The following is an 18,641-nucleotide window of genomic DNA, read 5'->3' as shown; positions in this document are numbered from 1 at the left end:
AATTTTTGGATAACTTCATCAGTGTATGTATGCCCAGTGAAAGGGAGAATAATTTAGCTCTATAGAGATATTGACCAAAATGGGGTTCTTGTGTCTGCGAAATTAACTCAGATGGGGAGGGAGCTACGCTTCGATCCCCAAAGAGCATTTTTCCCTCCTAGTCAGTATTTAGGGGACTGGAAGGACGTCGGTCCCAGGGAGACTACATCTCCCAGCGTGCCGCACACGTGTCTGAGAAGACGTAAACCCAGTCTTGGCGCGATGCTCCTTGGGAGTTGTAGTTTTCACTCGGTCAGCGCTAGCCCGGGGTGCTTCAGCTCAGTGGTACTGCGAGACCACGTGATCGGAAAAGCCGCGGTTTGCCTTTGAGCCGGAAGAGGATGCCTGGGTCGACCGACGCCCGAGCAGGCCAATCGTCTGCCTAGACCGAGACGTTGGCGTTTGAAATCAGCCAATGGCAGGCGAGCACCGGAGCTCCCTCCCCGCCCACTTGGCCCAGCCCGCGAGAGCTCGGAGCGCGGCGAGGCGGCGGGAGTGGCGGCCCAGTTGGTTCTGCGGGGAAGTCAAGGTAGCGGGCAGGGCGACGGGGCGCACCCGCGGGCTCCGCCGGGCGCGGGGCTGCTGGGGCCGTCCGCAGGGAGCCCGCTTCGCTTCCTCCCCTTTCCTTCCCTTTTAGGAGCCTCCGGGCCGGCAGGCCCCAGGGGGGAGGGGCCGAGGAGCGGAGCCCGCGGCGGGAGGGTGCGGGGGCCCCGCGGGCGGGAGTCAGGGGTGCGGAGGAGCGGGCCGGGACTGGGGCGCTCTCGGGGCGGCGGGGGACAGGGGAGTCCCGACCGGGGGCGGGGGCGGGGGCAGGGGTGGGCGGGGGGGATGGGGAGTCCTGTCCGCGGTGGGCGCGCAGGCTCTGCGCAGGCGCGGAGGCCCCGTCCCCGAGGTTTTCTGGGTCCTTTTCCTGCGAGGTTCCCCGTCCCCGTCCCCGTCCCCGTCCCCGTCCCCGACCCCGACCCCGTCCCCGTCCCCTACGGGTCTCTGACCGGCGCTTGCCCCGCAGATGACCGGCTCTAACGAGTTCAAGCTGAACCAGCCGCCCGAGGACGGCATCTCCTCGGTCAAGTTCAGCCCCAACACCTCGCAGTTCCTGCTCGTGTCGTCCTGGGACACGTCGGTGCGGCTCTACGACGTGCCGGCCAACTCGCTGCGGCTCAAGTACCAGCACTCGGGCGCCGTCCTGGACTGCGCCTTCTACGTAGGTGTCCGCCCCGCCTCCGCGGCCGGTGCCCCGCCGGTGCCAGCCCTGCTCCGGCGCCGGGCAGCGGCTCCGTCCCCGCCGTGGGGTTCTTGGGGCGGCCCTTGGCCTGTTCCCCGACACCTGCCTTGGCGGCGGGGACGTGCAGACGTCGGGAACCCGGTCTCCCCTGAAAAGTGAACAGCCCTGCGAACGGCCCTGACCTGGGACAGTCGCGTTTGACTTGTGCCACGGGACGTGCAGGAATGGCGGTTCCCCCTGCTCCCCGACGGCAGTGTCCTCAGTGTCCGTGGCCACTTGGGTGCTTTGTTTTGTGAGCTGTGTGTGTGTTTTTTTGCTGAGAGGGAGAATTAAGGCCCGTGTGCGTCACCCTGAACATAAACTGAACAGCTGGCGGGGATTTGCAAACCATCTCTAAAGCCTCTGTACGTTTCAAATGACCCGGACCTTTATTTTGCAGGACCCAACACATGCCTGGAGTGGGGGATTAGATAATCAATTGAAAATGCACGATTTGAACACGGATCAAGGTAACCGGGCCTTTTGTCGGCTTGTTTTGCGCAGCGGGTGTGCTAGGGCAGTGGTCGGCAAACCGCGGCTCTCGAGCCACATGTGGCTCTTTGGCCCCTTGAGGGTGGCTCTTGCACAAAATACCACGGCCTGGGCGAGTCTATTTTGAAGGAGTGGCGTTAGAAGAAGTTTAAGTTTAAAAAATTTGGCTCCAAAGAAATTCCAATCGCTGTGCTGTGGATGTTTGGCTCTGTGGACTAACGAGTTTGCCGACCACTGTGCTAGGGTGTGAGTGCCTCTTAGGAGAGGAGAGGTTGAATTGCCGATTCCTCGGTGGGTCAGGTCCAGGCACAAAGCTTCCATTTAGGACTTTGTGTTGAAGTGGTTGGACCAGTAAGTTCCCGGTCACCACACTGTGTGCGGGCTTCTTCAGAAGGCCCATCCCGAGCCCCATCGCCACTGCGCACACAGGGCACCTCCCTTGGCCCTTGACCTGGTCCTCAGAGGTGGGCGGGCGGCGTCCTGGACGGCTGATGTTTCAGTTCTGTCAGAGCCGGTTTGATTTAGACGGAGGGAGGGCAGGTTTTAAGATGTCTGATGTTCTGAAATAAAAGAGCCCGGACCGTTCATCCTCCTCGGTCATGGCTTAGAGAGAGCAGGCTTCAGTTCCACTCCTGACTGACCGCAGGAGGGCACGTGACCTCGTCGTTAACCTGCTCAGGGGCCAGGTCGGAAGGGACTGACCCGGGGAGCAGAGAGGGGGAGCCCAGTGCACAGAGCTCTCAGGCAGAGCTTAGGAATTATGTTTTGCTTTTGGGGGTTGGTGTGTACACGTGCATTAGACAAAGATGTATTTGAAGGAGACGCACGCCCCAGATGGGACTGGATGAGGAGTTGGGCAGTGGGAGGGTGGGTAGGAGGGGCACAATATTTTGTCTAAAAGAGGAGCCCAGGAAAGCCGCTGCATTGTCTCTGACAGCTGCACATGTTTGTTTTGCTGGCCAGCGGCTGACTCCCCAGAGGAAGTTAGTTTGCAGGTTTAGGTCCTGTTTGTTCAAAAGCAGGAAAAAACACTGAAAAGCAAACTTAAAAACGTTTTCGATGCTGGAGGCCATAATTCAGGGAATTAGCTGTTTATTTTCCAAAGTTCATTGCCCAACCTGATGAGCTTTTTTTCTTTTTTAGATGACATATATTTTTAAACAAGTAACTTTCCTGTTTGAGGATCAAGACCACGTACTGTCTTTATTGTATCCCGAGCATTGGGCACAGATGCCGGCACATGGCAGACATTCAGTAGATGCTAATTGAGTGAATGAAGGAGATAGTGAAGAGTTGAAATTGAAAGGAAAGAAATGGTATTGGGAATTTGACCCATCATGCAAACCCAGTGACTTAATCATAAGATTCCATGCTTTCTTCATCTCCAGATCTCAGATAATCTGTTACCACTTTAATAAGTTTTTTACAAGCATTGGCTTAACTTGATAAGTTTTATTCAGGTCCAAAAGACAAGTTATCTACTCATGTCTTTATTCAGCATGCATTTCTTGAGCACCTGCCATATATCAGAACTAGACACAGTCATAACTACAGACTTAAACAAGGTCCCCTCCTTAAAGGAATCCAGAATCAGGTGAGGACAATAAGATGTGCTATCGTTTTACCGTAACCTGAAGTTCAGGGCAGCCTCTGAGCCGCACCAGCCAGGGGATCAGACTGCTGTACGGCGAGCAGGGGCGTGGTGGAAGTGGATTCGTTACAGTGGAATGAATGCTTCCTTCTGCTCACTGGAAGAACTTGGGGTAGCAGACGTAGTAAAACCAGGTGTGCTGTTTGTTTCTCCTGTAGAAAACCTTGTGGGAACTCATGATGCCCCGATCAGATGTGTTGAGTACTGTCCGGAAGTAAACGTGATGGTCACTGGGAGCTGGGACCAGACTGTGAAGCTGTGGGATCCCAGGACGCCCTGTAACGCTGGCACCTTCTCTCAGCCTGAAAAGGTAGGCTCCTGCTCATCAGCCGCTTCGGCCCTCGGGATTTGCTGCCCGAGAGAGGACTGCGTACTGACGGTAGAGCTTGAGGCTGCACAGGTTTATTTTATAAACCCAAGTACATAGAGACACTGTGATGCAAAGGCAGATTTATTTTGTTCAGTGTTTTTCTGTCCCTTGTCCTGTTTGTCCTGGAGAACAGTAGCCTAAGGGACAAATGTCGGGTGCTGCTAGTGCTTCCTACCCCAGGCCTGAGATTTCAGAGGAGGTGCTTAGCCAAGGCGGCTCAGACCAAAACTGGGCGGGGGGGGGGGGGGGGGGTAGGGTGCATCTCTCATTCGCTCAGGCCTGAGGCTTCGTTGGCGTTACTGTTGGCATTTCGGGTTTAGTGAGAGCCCTGGCCTCTGTCCCTGGCTCCTACCAGGTATTGTTTGTTTATGTTTAACACCGACCAGCGGCGTCTGCAGGCTGTGGTGAACCCAGCTTCTTAAGACCGCGTCCCTGTGTCTTATTCTAACCTCTTGATCTGTGCAGTGAGGGGAATGGAGCATTCTTGCTGCAGCCTCATCAGACGCGACCAAGTGGTAGTTAATTTTAAAGATGGATTGTCTGAGCAGTGCAGAGGTATCCTTCACTTAGTCTATTTCCTCAGTGTAAACACTCCTCAGCTCCTGGTCGCCGTCGTTATATACTGGAGTGCATCCAAAGAGCCATTATTTTTGTCACTTCAGAGTCGAATCTACAACCTGGCAAGACCTTTGTTCAGAATGAAATAATTGCATTGTTTCTAGTTTTGATATATGGTTGCATGTAACATGTTAAGAGCTGTGATAAATTGCTGACAGAATATCATGTAATGGACAGCCACACTGAATCAAGCTGCTTATTGGTTCAGCGAGGTTCATTATGTCAGTTTTTTTAATACTTCCTTTGATAGATGTATAGACCTCGTCAGTAGCCTGACAGTGGCTTCACGTGATTGATGATCGGTGGGGGTAGAAAGCACGGTTAGACTCTGTGTCACCTGTATAAAGATTTAAGATAAAATTCCCGGTCCGATTGTCCTGTTAAAAAGTGATTTCTTTCTGGGTTCTGTGTTTTTTAAGTTTGGTGTTTTATGTGACTTAGGTTAATTTCTATTTTCTACAAACATTTTCTTTTCTGAATAAACTATGGTTTATTTAAGTATTTCTGTATTTAAGTATATCTATATTAAATCGACTGTTTTGAATCTTTTTAATTCCTTAATTTTCCCCTGGTCAAAGTAGTTGTTGAATTTTAAGGCCAGATTGTGGTGATACTGAGTTGTTGCATTGTTAACCCTAACTTTTTTTTTTTTTGACTGTTGGTATGTAGTTAACATATTAGTGATGATTAACCATGTGGCTTAATGTGTTAAAGGGATGTCTTACCATGACACAGGCCTTATCATTTTATATAATGACTCTTCAGGTGTTAAAATATTACATCAGGTTAGAGTTGCTAAAAAATAAATTTAGAGCTGCTCATTTACGGAGAAATAATCAGAGAACAATTTGTATTTGAAGTCTAGATTATCAAAAGATTGAACACGGTCAGGAAAATACATTTTGCCACCATTTTCAAGAATTTGCTATCGACTTGATTTCCGAATACATATTTGAAAGGGACACTTTTAAATCCTTGTGTATATTTATTATTTATCATGAAGGGATTTTTGTGGAAGGTGTTTTACTGTTGAAAAGGGGCACCGTGAGGGAAAATACTTGGATGGGAGAAATGCCTTTTAGGTTTTTCCTAGAGACGAGCTGTCTGCAGGTGGGCCCTGCTGTCGGCACAGGATGGGCTTTGTCGGGTGCGCACACTGCTCCTCTCGGTGAGTTCCTGTGCCACCGGAGAGCTGAGCGCCAGTGAGGTGCCCTCCCCCTGGGCCGGCCTCCCCCTGTGGTGTGGCAGCTGGGAGGCCTGAAGGCTCGTCCGGAGGTGGTCCCAGAAAGTCACCTGGAAAGGGTGGTCTCTGAAAAGCCCGAGCCCTGGAAAGGCGTCTTGCATCGTTTCCTGGCTTTATTGTCTCCTTCTTGAATGTTTTTATACTTTAATACCGTCACTGAAGGAAACAAGGTTGGAAAGGTTGTTTAAAAATTTAATTTGTTTTCGTAATGAGGATTCCTCAAAAGCGTTTTTGGAATTAATTAGAATGTACATTATATGATACTTGGTTAAGCATGAAGAATATCTTGGGTTTATTATTTTGTATGGATTAGTTGGTTTGTGTAACTATAGTATTTAAAATTATTTAAAGTTTGGGAACCTGATCAGTTAACCTTTTTATGTTTTTAGGATTGGTGGGTTTTATTTTGGGGCAAAATGTCATTTTTGGGCCAGGGGATGATTTTACCCGTTTCGGTCCTCCCTGAAGGTGTACACCCTCTCGGTGTCCGGAGACAGGCTGATCGTGGGCACGGCGGGCCGCAGGGTGCTGGTGTGGGACCTGCGCAACATGGGCTACGTGCAGCAGCGCCGCGAGTCCAGCCTCAAGTACCAGACGCGCTGCATCCGGGCGTTTCCCAACAAGCAGGTGCTCCCCTCCCCCGCCCCAGCTTTCGGGATTTGTAAATAATGGGGTCTTCTATAATAATGATTTGCTTGCTGCCTTTTAAAAACTTTGTCCTTTCTTTGAGTAGAGATTTAGAAATAGTTAGGTATGTTTTTGACGTCCTTTGTTAAAAGGGAGCGCGTTGACCCAATTTTAGAGATGACCTTGGTGTTCAGGGAGGCCGGGTAATTTGCCAGCGGTCTGATAGAATCTTCTGATTTCTTGCTGGTCCTGGTTTGCAGGCTTGACAGACACAGTAGTCAAGGAGAGCTTTATTTCAGTTTACACGCCAGTGGGTTCACATTTGAATCTGGAAATGAAGGGCTGTGGATTGGCTGTTCTCTCTCTTTCTCTCTTTGTAACAGTCCTTCAGCGAGTGTAGCAGCAGCACCGGGGTTTTGGAAGCACGCCCCTGCGCAGAGAGGCCGTGCCCCTGACACTCGCTCCGTGCAGGGGTCAGCCTTCCGTCGCCCTGCTAACGAGCTGCCCGTGCAGTGGGAGCCCGCTCCCCGCAGGCCCTCGGGAGGGGCGGCGGTGTGGGCCGCGGAGGGCGCCGCAGGGGGAGGTGTCTGTATGGACAGCCGGTCTCGGGTCCCGGGTCCCGGGTCCCAGCGGCTGTGGGGCTGAGGCAGGGATGTTGGCGCTTCTCGGCTCCCTTAGCTGGAAGGCCAGGGCCTCGAATGGGGTCACATCTTTTCCTTCAAAATATTGTCAATTTCCATTGAAAAGAAGGAATTGCAGTTACTTCAAACTTGAGAGATTTAACTACATGGTTAAAATAAGCTTGCATTTTAAGTATTTTTATATCAGATCTAAAATTTTGTCGGAGTATTTCTCCAGTTTATAATGGAAGTTTAACTAAAAGTAAGATTTGACTGATTTTCTTGTCTCTATAAGTAGTTTTTCAATAGTAAATCTCATACCTTGAAGAATTAAAGAAATAGATTTTATGTTCTTCTTTTACTTTGACATCAAAAACAAGTGATGATAGTCTCATTTTTTTAATAAAACCAAGTCTTAGGTTCTGGACATTTTGGGACCGTTGTCACTCTTAGTGTAGCCCGAGCACTTGGTTACGGCCTGGCCACGCTTTCTGAAATCCTGGTTCTTTGGTGTGGGTGGGCTGGGGGCTCGTGCCTGGGCCTGCCCGTGGATTCACCATCTCGGCTTCTCCGGCTCCCTCGGCAGGGTTATGTGCTGAGCTCTATTGAAGGCCGAGTGGCGGTTGAGTACTTGGACCCCAGCCCTGAGGTGCAGAAGAAGAAGTACGCCTTCAAGTGTCACCGGCTGAAAGAGAACAACATCGAGCACATCTACCCGGTCAATGCCATTTCCTTCCACAACGTCCACAACACGTTCGCCACAGGTACAGCCGCCTGCGAACCTGGGCCGGCACGAAGGGAGCGCGAGTTTGCTGTGACCACTAGAGGCTGACCCGCAGGCAGAGCTTTTAACGGCTGTGCTGGCTGTTTGTGTTGAGAGGGAGCGGATCTGGCCCAGGGCTTCTCGGGGGAAGTGTTCTCTCTGATCTTAAAAAGAACCGTTTGTGACGATGATGGTGATTTCTGTCTCTGCTCTTAAGGGTCCTTTTGACTTTTCCCAAATCACTTGCAGGTGGTTCTGATGGGTTTGTAAATATTTGGGATCCATTTAATAAAAAGCGGCTGTGCCAGTTCCATCGGTACCCCACCAGCATCGCGTCACTGGCCTTCAGCAATGATGGGACCACGCTTGCAATAGCATCATCATACATGTATGAGATGGACGACACGGAGCACCCCGAAGATGGTATCTTCATTCGCCAAGTGACAGATGCAGAAACAAAACCCAAGTGAGTGTGCTTCACCCGTGTTTGAGCCTTTGCCTGCATTCACCCCAGGGCTTATTAATGTTTCTAAATTCATGAATAGCGTTGGTGATGCCTGCCTGATAGCACAGCGGACTGTGGGCGGGAGTTGATCTTATCTTGTTCTCCCAAGCTTTCAATATCCGTGGGTTGATAGACGTCTGATGGATAAAATTGTGCCTGGTTGTTCTGCAGGGAAGAATGTCAAACCCTCGTTCTTCTTGACTAGGCCCAGTTATTGGGTCTCGGGAGTTATTACTAGCTCATTGCTTGGAAATTAAGTTGAGGAATTCAAGAATTATTTAAGCAAATTCTATTTAAGATATGTAAAATTTGAACTGCTAAAAAGCGTTCCCCTCCACAGAGGTTGTCTCTGTGACATCTACACAAAGGGAATGGCTGCCGGTTGTTGGGAACCAGAGCGAGCCGGCCCTGCCCGGGCAGCAGGTTCTCTCAGTGCCGACTGTCACATCTCCTCAGCCCTGGGCTGAGGGACCGTTCACCGGTGTTGGTACCAGCAGGCAAAGCTCTTTCCTCAGTGACCTGCACAGGCTCAGGGGCAGCTGATGCCTAGGCACTGGGACCCGTGAACCCCCTCCCCAGTGTCTCGTCCTGTCTGTGCCCCGTGCTCAGGGCCCCTCTTTTTCTGAGTGGAAATGGCCTAGCACCCGAGCACCCGTGCGAAATGGGTTGAGTCCCTGTGAGGGGCAGAGGGTGCAATACTGGCGATCATGGTACTGTCACAGGCGGGACCTGAGAGGCGGGCACGGGAAGCCTAGTAAAGGCTGTGCTCGCATCTGCGCGCTCTCTGTCCCCCGCCCCTCCCCCCATCTCTGGTCCTGGCCGGCCATTCTGACCTCATGCTGTTCTGTTCTCTTTTGAGCTTGTAGGCCACCATGTACTTGACAAGATTTCATTTACTAAAGTGCCATGTTGATGATGATAAAACAATTCCTACTCTAATGGTGGGTTTATTACTGTTAACCAAGAAACCGGAGAACACATTCATTTTAATATTATAGGAACCTAAACATAAGGGATAAGAGGTTTTTATTGATTTTGTTTTGTAAACAAACACTTTTCTTAAGCGCATGGGATGGCTTGATGGTTTGCTGCGTTAAAGGTATTCGGCAAACGAAATTGGAGCGGTGACTGCGCTTTTGAGAGTCCGTTTGACCTTGCTGGCTTTGTGTCCGTTGAGGGAGTGAATGTGTAAAGAAATACAGGTCATAGAATCCCTCTGCGTTTCCTTCTGGACCTGAAATGGCGGAGGAGAGGCTCTGCAGCCCTTTTTCTGCTGCTGCTGAGCGTGCTCATCCGCAGGCTGCCCATGAGGAGGTTAATCTACAATTAAACAGCATTTCCTCCTCCACCCATTCTTCTCTGAAGCAGATGGTTCATCATTTCCTGGGCTGTTAAACAAAGCGAGGTTAAGGTTAGACTCTGGGGAATCGGCTAGTTTTCAATCTTATTAGGGTGCAGAAGGAAAACTAATAAGAAAACCTCCTAACATCATTTTGTGACTGTAAACAATTATTTATTAGCAAACAATTGATCCCAGAAGGGCGAATTGTTTGAGTCAGTAATGAGCTGAGAAAAGACAGAGCCTATCTGTGTATTTGGAAAAATAATTGTAACGTAATTGCAGTACATTTAGACAGGCATCTATTTGGACCTGTTTCTATCTCTAAATGAGTTTTGGGGAACATTAATGAGGTTTACATATTTTTCTGACATTTATATAGTTCCATGTCCATTTCAGTTGCCCAGCCGCTGGTGATTACGGTTAAAAAGAAAAAATGGTCGTGCGACTGCGATTCATTTGAGTGTGGTGCCTGCAGCCGAGCACGCACTCGGGTGGCTGTTCTCGGTGCTTCCCGGCCCTTGTGGCTGGCTCTGGTCGGCTCACATGCAGGTGTGGTTGTGAGAGGGCCTGGGCCGAGCCTGAACGTGTTGCTCCGTGGTGTGTAAGAAATTGTTCGGGTGCAGGGCAAGGTCTCGTGTTGATGGTGAGTGTTTCAGTGAAACTTGGTGTGGTCTGACCCGTCCTTGACCGTCTTTTCTCATTGCAGGTCCACCTAGCCGCCTGGCACGTGGCTTCCCTCCTGCCGGCGCTCTGCCGGCGCTCTGTGGTGTGGGCCGCCCCGCCGGCCGCCGCTCGCCTGCCCTCGGGCCTGGGCCGGAGTCTCGTCCCGGCCTCTCCACAGGCCCCGGCGCTTTTTCTGAGCAGCTTGAGCTCTTGTTGTAAAATAACCCGAACCTGTTGTGTCGCTGTCCAATAAAGCCGAGAGGCAGACCCTCCGTCCTGGATGGTGGTACGTGTGGGTGATTGATGTGCTTTATTGTAAGAGGCAGAGCTGCATCAGGCCTGGTGGGCGGACCCGGTACCTCAGGCCGTGCTCCTCCTGCCCGCTCCCCCCTCCTGTCCTGCCCGGGCTGCTGGAGGCGCTGCTGCTGGAGGCGCTGCTGCTGGAGGCGGCCTGGGGAGGCGCCTGCTGGGGTCCTGCCGCTCCCTCAGCCCTCTAGCTCACCAGCAGGCCCCGAGCCCATGGCAGCCCTGCAGGGTGGCCGGCGGGCGGCTGGCGGGTGCCCTTCGCTGGCCTCTCCTGGAAGCGCCGGAGCTCGAAGCTCGGGTCCAACCCCGTGACAGGCCGTCTGGGATCCGTCACCCACTGCGTCACCGCGAAGCCCCGGCATGTACGTGATGTCACGGCCGTGGGTCTGCAGTGTGGCCGCTCGGCCGAGAACAGAGCACAAGTGAAATGTGGGAGAAGGACTGCAGGTGGGAGGATGTGGCCGGGGAGAGCGGCGTGGGCCCGCTTCCCGGGGTGGGAGCCATGTCCTCGTCTCGAAGCCGGTGTGCCCCTGAGTGTCCCCGCCTCCCCGCGGCCTCCTCAGCCCCTCCCACGTGGTCTGTCTGGCTAGTAGCCACCTGGTCCCCAAATGACCCACACGTCACATCTTCGTGTTTTCATTGGCTTCCTCTTCCCGATTTTTCTTCTCTATGAGTGTCGCTTGGGTTTACTTGTTTTTTTACTGCAATCCCACCGCCTCGGAGGGTCCCCTCCGGCCGCCCCCATCCCCGAAGGCGACCGCCTCCCATCTTCCAGGGGTGACCGAGAGTGCGATGCGAATGCACCTGAACTCTGGCCCAGAGCAGAGGCTCACAGACGCCCAGTGAGGAGGCCTGGCAGCATCGCTGCCTCTGGACGGGGAGCGTCTCTGCTCTTTCTTCCTCTTTTTTAAGGAATGTTGGTGACGGCTCCTGCCCTGACTTGATAACAAATGCCTGCCACCTCTGGTTTGAACAGACCGCTCCCCACAGGACTGCAGACACCTGCTCTTCCTGTCGCCGGAGCCTGGACCCTCGGTGTCCCCGTGCCCGCAGCAGCCCTGCCATCACTCGCTAGGAAGGGGAGCTGCCCCCGGGGAGCGGCGGCACTGGCCCGGGGGTTCTGGCAGGAGGGGATGCTCTGGGCGGCAGTAGCTGGCTCTGCTCACTGGAAACGGGTGTCGGCAGGTCCTGGGAGCTGCGGGATCCAGGCCCTGTTAGGACCGAGGCCCCCCTGCCGGGGCCCTGCCTGCAGCCCTGCCGCCCTGCCTCGGGCACCGGCTTGGTGTTGGCCCTGCGCCTGTCTCTTCAGGGAAGAGCCTCTGGTCAGATGAGAGCAGGCTCCTCCCTCTGGAGAGCCCGTGCAGTCGCCGGCTTGGGGACTCCAGCATAGAGGGGCTTGTGGCTGCTTAACCCGCATCCTTGGACCCTGAGCCTCCACTCTGTCCCATTACCGACCCCTCCCCCTGCCCCCCGCGTTTTCCTTTTCACCGACCCCTGGAACCACTGGGACTCCCTCCATTGGAGGGCCTGCTGTTGGCGCTGTTGCTCAGACAGGTGAGTCCTGCCAGGTGCTGTCAGACCGCTCTCCCGAGCCTCCGTCCTGGCTGCAGGCGCAGGGACGTGCCCTCCTCCGGGCCCGGAGCCCTGCTGCCGCCGGGGGCCGGCACGCTCAGCCGGAGCGTCGCCTTACACATGGGCGTCCTGCGCCCACGGCACGTGAAAACAGGGCGAAGGTGTGGAGTTCGTATTTCCGATGGTGTGACCCAGGGTGCAGCCGTGTGACTACGACCTTTACCCTGGGGAGGGGGAGGGGTCACCCGAGGCGCACTTGGAGGTAACAGTGGCGGGTCACCCCCTAGGGCACCTGAAGCCTGGATGCAAGCGATCCTGTGACAGTTACGGGGAGCCGCTGTCGTGGACTTCAAGTGTGCACGCCAGGGTCAACGTGGGCAGGTGCCAGGTCACATGGGCAGTGCCAGGCCACGTGGGCAGGTGCCAGGTCACATGGGCAGTGCCAGGTCACGTGGGCAGGCCGCTGACTGGTTTGTAAGCTGCTGCAGAGGCAGCAGGCGCCCGCTCACCTGTGGTCACTGCCCCTGAGCAGCACGGGGCTGGCTAGTGTAGAGGGTTCTGTTTATTTTTATTGATTTGTTAATCCTCACCTGAGGATATTTTCATTGACTTTAAGGGGGAGTGGAGGAGAGGGAAAGACAGAGAAACATTGATGTGAGAGAAACACATCGATTAGTTGCCTCCTGCGTCAGCTCTGACCAGGGCCCTGGCTGGGGAGGAGCCTGCAACCAAGGTACATGCCCTTGACCGGGATCGAACCCGGGACCTTTGCAGGCCGTCGCTCTATCCACTGCGCCCATCCGGCAGGGCAGTATATAGGCTTTTATGAAGCTTGGGCTGTATGGAAGGATCCTGCTTTATACACTCAACGTGGTAGGAAAATTCTCCCACTATTTATTTTTTGCCTTCTTTATTTTAGAGAGAGAGAGAGAGAGAGACATGGATTTGTTGTTCCACCTATTTACAAGTTCACTGGATGAAGTACTTCTCACTGGGCCTCCAGCTGGGTCAGGGCGCGTGGCTGGCAGTGGTGAACACTGACAACGATGGTCATGTGACTGGCGCTGTGACACCATCGTGTGACCAGATTTGGTGCTCAGGCACTTGGCTGACCTGGTCCTCACGTTCACAGCCCTGTTGGTGGGAAGGACGGGTAAGTTTGGCAGCTGCTCTTCAATCTCAGCCCACACGACCGGTTAATGAAGGTGCCAACTGGTTAATGCAGGTGCCAACCAGTTAATGCAGGTGCCAACCGGTTAATGCAGGTGCCGTGCCGGCCTGGGCTCCTGGGAACGCCGTGTGGGCGGGATCTCCTGTGTGAGAACCTGCTGGTCTTGCCTTAAAGAGGAAGAGGTCTGGCGAGATGGCCCATGTCCCCACGCCCGGGTGGCCGGTCCCTGCCCTGGAGCTGCCCGTGCGAGTGTGTCAGGTGAGGCAGGACGCTGGGTGCCTCTGGACCTGGCCTTGAACCCCGGCGTGGCTGCTTCGTCCCCTGCGTCCCTGGCAGTGCATTGGACCTTCCTGAGCCTCAGTCTCCTCATCTGTCAATGGGGGTCCCACCAGCTCCTGGGGCTGGAGACGGGCATGTGGAGGTCTGCGGGCGGGCCTGGCGCAGTCGGTCAAAGTAACCCCTGTTCTCTGGGGGAAGTACACTGCCCCCCGTTGTTGGCTGACTCAGGCTTGTGGCTGAAGACGTCTGTGGGCCCAGCTCTTGTGTTGGGCAGTCTGCTTATCTTAGAAAAACCCAGAATCACCGCACACCCACTTCCGGTTTTACAATGTGACTGTTGCCGCATTTCATGTTCGTTTTCCAAGAAAACTTGGCACACACATGAAGCCTCGTGTGCCCCCCTCTCCCATTCCCAGTTCCTGCTCTTAAGCGCGGCCCCCCCCTCCCCCCGTGTGCTCCGGGAATGTGTGTGCATGGCTCCCTGCCTCTCTCCTGGAAGGCACCCCTCTCCAGCATCGCGGAGCTTAATCAGATGGGGAGGGGGGGGAGCTGACAGGCCCGGCGGCGGGAAACCGCTAGCGGCCCCGAGGCCCTGAGACCAGTCCTGGCGGCTGCGCTCTGCCGGGCGTCTTCCCGGAGCACACGCGGGCCACACCAGCGGTTCTTTCCAACCGGGGGGCGCGGGCGCGGGCGGGTTACAGGTAAGACGTCCGCTGCGGCGGGTGAAATACGAGAATAAACTGAGCGTCGGGGACCCTGCCTCCGCCCGCCCCTGCGTTCCGTCCTGAGGGGAAGCAGTCCGGAGGTAAAAACTAGTGAGTCCCGCCCGGCCGGGTGGCTCTGGTTGAGCATCGACCTAGGAACCAGGAGGTCACAGTCTGTTTCCGGTCAGGGCACAGGCCCGGGTTGCGGGCTCCACCGCCAGTGGGGCGTGCAGGAGGCAGCTCTATTTTAAATGAAAAGCGGTTTAACTTTGCTGTTTTGCTTCCCTGAATGCAGCCGGTCACTGGTGGCGGGGCTGTCCACGTCACCTGTCCACGTGACCTGTCCACGTCACCTGTCCTGAACAGAGACATGGAGAAGGAAATGCTCGCTCTGTTGAGCTTTAACACAGCAAGGAGCGCGGCCGACGTAACGCCCAGGCGCATTCCCAGTGATTTATTTCATTAACTGATTTCCCAGGAGAGATTTCGCCTCTGACCGTCCCAGCCACCTCTTCGCGGTTGAGGCCGCACAGATCACACCTGCCGGCTCAGGCCGGCGCCCGCGTTCCCGACGCTGTAACAGCACCCCTTCCCTCCGTTAGGACTGGGAGCGGCGATCGCGGTCACTCAGAGCCCACGCACCCGGACTCCTGGCCTTGTCACCACGTCGCTCTATGATTCTCCACGCGCTGGGCTCCGGAACATTTCCGCGGCCCCAGCACAGGGAGTCCGGGCGATCCGTCTCGGGTGCTCTATTACCCACGCCCCCTCGGCCGTGAGACCTCACATTCCCACCCATCGCCTGACAGACCCTTCACCTCTCCCGGCTTCACAGCGTAGGGTGGCAGTCAGCGGCGGCCTCTCCATGGAAAGAACCCCCGCTGGGAACTGGTCGTGACGCCTCCATCAGGCGCGGGAAGGGAGGTGGCTGGCGGGGTCACCGTGTGTTCATCAGGTGCTGCCCATGTGACGGAGAAGCCCGGCTTCCCACGGGGCGGCCACGGGCGTGGAGGACACGCATGTCAGCTCGGCCCCGAACGCGCGGCCCGAGGCTCTGTGCAGGGCACTGTCAGCGTCAGTCACCCCGAGTCTAGGGCGGGCGCCGCCCATCGGAGCGCGGCAGCCTGGCTTTCTGTTTACTTACGTTCACAGAGCGCATCCTGTGAAGGGTGGGACTTGACCATTGCTTTGCAGTGAGACCTATCATCAGCCCGGCCGGCGTGGCTCAGGGGCTGAGCATCGACCTGTGAACCAGGAGGTCAGGGTTCGATTCCTGGTCAGGGCACAGGCCCGGGTTGTGGGCTCCATCCCCAGTGGGGGGCGTGCCGGAGGCAGCCGATCCGTGATTCTCTCTCATCATGGATGTTTCTCTCTCTCCCCCTCTCCCTTCCTCTCTGACATCAGTAAACACATGTTTTGAAAAGGACCTATCATTTCAAACCGTCACGTGCTCGTGCTGCCCGTCCTCACCTGGGGTTGTGTTCACGCCGATGGAAAGCGATGGGAGAGTGGAGACCTCACTCGTGTGGACGCCCCTAACAACGCCTGCTGCACTGACTTAGGGGAGAGCGTGAGGTCAGAGGGGAGGCGTCCACACGTTCGTAATCGTGATGTCTGATCTGCGCATGGAGCAGGGCTTCCGCCCGGAACCACTTGGACAGTCACCTGCATTGCTTTTTAAATACATTTTTATTGATGTCAGAGAGGAAGGGAGAGGGAGAGAAACACCAATGATGGGAGAGAATCGTGGGTCGGCTGCCTCTTGCACGCCCCACACTGGGGATGGAGCCCGCAACCCGGGCCTGTCCCCTGACCGGGAATCGAACTGACCTCCTGAGTCATAGGTCGATGCTCAACCACTGAGCCACACTGGCCGGGCTAAAAGGCTCCTTAAAGCCCGGCCTGGTGTGCAGTGCGAGGGCCTCCTAATGGAACCATCCATCCTGCGGCTGCTTGCCGGGAGGAACGTCGTGGCCTCATAACCCGGGGACAGCCCGTGCCGGGCCGAAGGTCGCGTGGCACCCCAGCTGCTCGCGGCCACTGTTGTCGCCGACCACGCCCACCTGCGGTTCAGGTCGCCCTTCCCTCTTTTCTTTGTCCCCTGCTCCCCTCATCCTCCCGCTCCCCTCCCTTTGCTTCACCAGTGGGCGGACAATAGAGGCATTTGTGCGGACGTTGAGTAGGAAAGCAGGGCCTTGGTGGATTTCCAAAAGGTGCTCAACACCCCATTGTGCCCATGGGTGCAGGCGGCGGCCAGCAGCGGGCACAGGAGCATGGCATGCCTCTCCCTCTGTGTGTGTCCTCCCCGGCCCCCGAGCCCCTCTGAAAGTTCAGAGCCTGCACCCCCTCCTGTAAGAAGCCTTCCCACATGCCTCACACCGTCCCACCATTTCCCATGTGCCCGAAGCGCATTTTCTTGTTCTTTTTTTTGATATAATATGTTTCATTGATTTCAGAGAGGAAGGGAGAGGGAGAGAGAGAGAAACCTCAATGATGAGAGAGAATCACGGGTCATCTGCCCCCTGCACGCCCCCTACCGGGGATGGAGCCCGCACCCCGGGCCTGGGAATCGAACCGTGACCTCCTGGCTCCGAGCTGAGCCACGGCGGCCGGGCCCAAGCCTGTTTCTTACACTTCAGTTCCGGCACGCGTGCGAGTCCACTCTGTTTCCGCTCAGGGCCAGCTGTGTGCAGTGGTCAGTCTCACGCGGGTCTCCGAGCCACTCGGGCCAGGGGCCCCGTGCTCCATGTGAAGCGGGGGCAGGACACGGAGCTCGGTGGGAATGTGTCACGAGGCACCTCCCAGGCGCCCCGGTCCTTCCCGCGTGCGTGACGGCCTTTCCGCCGCGAGGGGGTGAGAAGGGAGGCGGCGTGTTCAGGAGGAGCGGGGACACGGAGCAGCCAGAGGAGCGCGCTGCCTGCACGCGCTGGCCGGCGGGTTCCTCCCGGGTCACCGCGGGGCGCACTCCGGGTCTCACCCACTCTGGAAGCCACACGGTTCTTTCCCTCTTTCGGGCCGTTGTCATTTCAGTGCACCCTGAGAGACGCCTGGCTGCGGCACTTCTCTTGGGGGGTCACGTTTGAAGACCTCGAGTCGCCTTCCTACCCATCTCCGCGGCGGCTCTCAGCACATCCTCGGCCTTTGAGTTACTGGGCACCTTCCTGAGATGACGTTTTCATCCTTCATCCCATGACGAAGACACATACCGTGAACTGTTGACCATGTGGTCACGGTTCACAGGCGCAGCCTCCAGAGACGTGAACCGTAACGTGAAGCATTCTATCTTTAATTAAAGGAGGCTGGTGGGCCCCAGGGCGGCCGGGGCTAAGCTGGGAACTACATTTCCCAGCATCCCCGCTGCCTGTGTGGTTCCGGGTTAGAGTCCGCCCAGGAGGGATGAATGCAGACTGAGGGAGCCAGGCTCGCTGAGGTCTGTGGGCCGTCAGGGCAGGGGATGGACGGCAGACGAGGTGCTCGGAGGTCCCTGCCGGTCCCTCCCCCTGCTGACGTGCGCCCAGCAGGTCTCCGGACTCTGGGCCCTGATGCCCAGCCGCAGCGCAAGGCCCACCCGCAGGTGCCAGGTGCGAGGCCGCCGACCCCCTGCAGCAGCTGCGCACAGGCCTCTGGCCCCCTGGCCGGCCGCTGATTGGCTGTGGGCCCTCCAGCCCCCGTCCTGGACCTCGCGGTGTCTCCGTTCCCTGCCTGGACCCTGCCTGGCACCAGCAGAGAATTAGAAGCAAGTGTGAAGTCTCTTTTCAAAGGAGCTTTTATTCTCCTAAAGCCTTTCGCTCTTCACGTTCTTGTTAAGGGCAAGTGCTTCGAGGTGGCGGAGGTGCTAAAACCCTTGGGACTTGCTGCTGTGGTCTCCAGAGCATAATGAGATGCCCTCCTCACAGGAAGATGACCCTCAGACGACCCTCCGGTGACTGCCGTGGGTGGAGGTGGGGTGCTTACCCAGACAGGTCCAGGCTGTGAAAGCTCCCGAAAGACTGCATGTTTATTTCTGTCCTTCCTCCCTCTCTCCCTCCTCCCATTCCCCATTCACTCATCCACCCATTTACCCATCCCTCCAACCATCCCTCCCTCCATCCATCCATCATCCACCCAACCATCCCTCCCTTCCTCCCTTCCTCCCTCCCTCCCTCCCTTCCTCCCTCCCTCCCTCCCTCCCTCTCTTCATCCATCCTCCACATTCTGATCCTCACACTCCTGAGTGACCTGCCTTGGACACAGCGTGGGGTCCTGGAAGGTGGGCTCTGTGGCAGGCCTACCAGGTTTAAATGCAGGTGTCACAACTCACTAACTATGGGACTTGGGGTTGTTACTTAACTTCTGAGCCTGTGTCCTCAGTCTTTGTGTGGTGATAACAACGGCCTGTTTCATAGGGAAGCTGTAGGGCTAGATGAGATAGC

General features: G+C 55.7%; 1 protein-coding gene across 2 annotated transcripts; it reads left to right on the top strand.

Moving 5' to 3' along the window:
* Positions 1–488: 488 nt before the first annotated feature.
* BUB3 (BUB3 mitotic checkpoint protein) lies at positions 489–10,486 on the top strand (the record flags this gene model as incomplete). 2 transcript variants are annotated; one of them, XM_079794180.1, is made up of 8 exons in its annotated part: positions 489–568; positions 1,049–1,243; positions 1,704–1,773; positions 3,605–3,756; positions 6,146–6,304; positions 7,511–7,688; positions 7,937–8,153; positions 10,241–10,486. In XM_079794180.1, the coding sequence occupies exons 2-8, from the start codon at positions 1,049–1,051 to the stop codon at positions 10,248–10,250; spliced, it is 981 nt and encodes a 326-aa protein (XP_079650306.1). In that variant the 5' UTR covers positions 489–568. The 2 variants fall into 2 exon arrangements, with proteins under 2 accessions (XP_079650306.1, XP_079650307.1); XM_079794181.1 differs by lacking the exon at positions 10,241–10,486 and having other exon boundaries at positions 7,937–8,157.
* Positions 10,487–18,641: the final 8,155 nt, after the last annotated feature.

The sequence above is a fragment of the Cnephaeus nilssonii genome (assembly GCF_951640355.1).
Source record: "Cnephaeus nilssonii genome assembly, chromosome: 16".
NCBI lineage: Eukaryota > Metazoa > Chordata > Mammalia > Chiroptera > Vespertilionidae > Cnephaeus > Cnephaeus nilssonii.
Note: the sequence above shows the minus strand (reverse complement) of the source record. Positions and strands in the feature narration are given on the sequence as shown.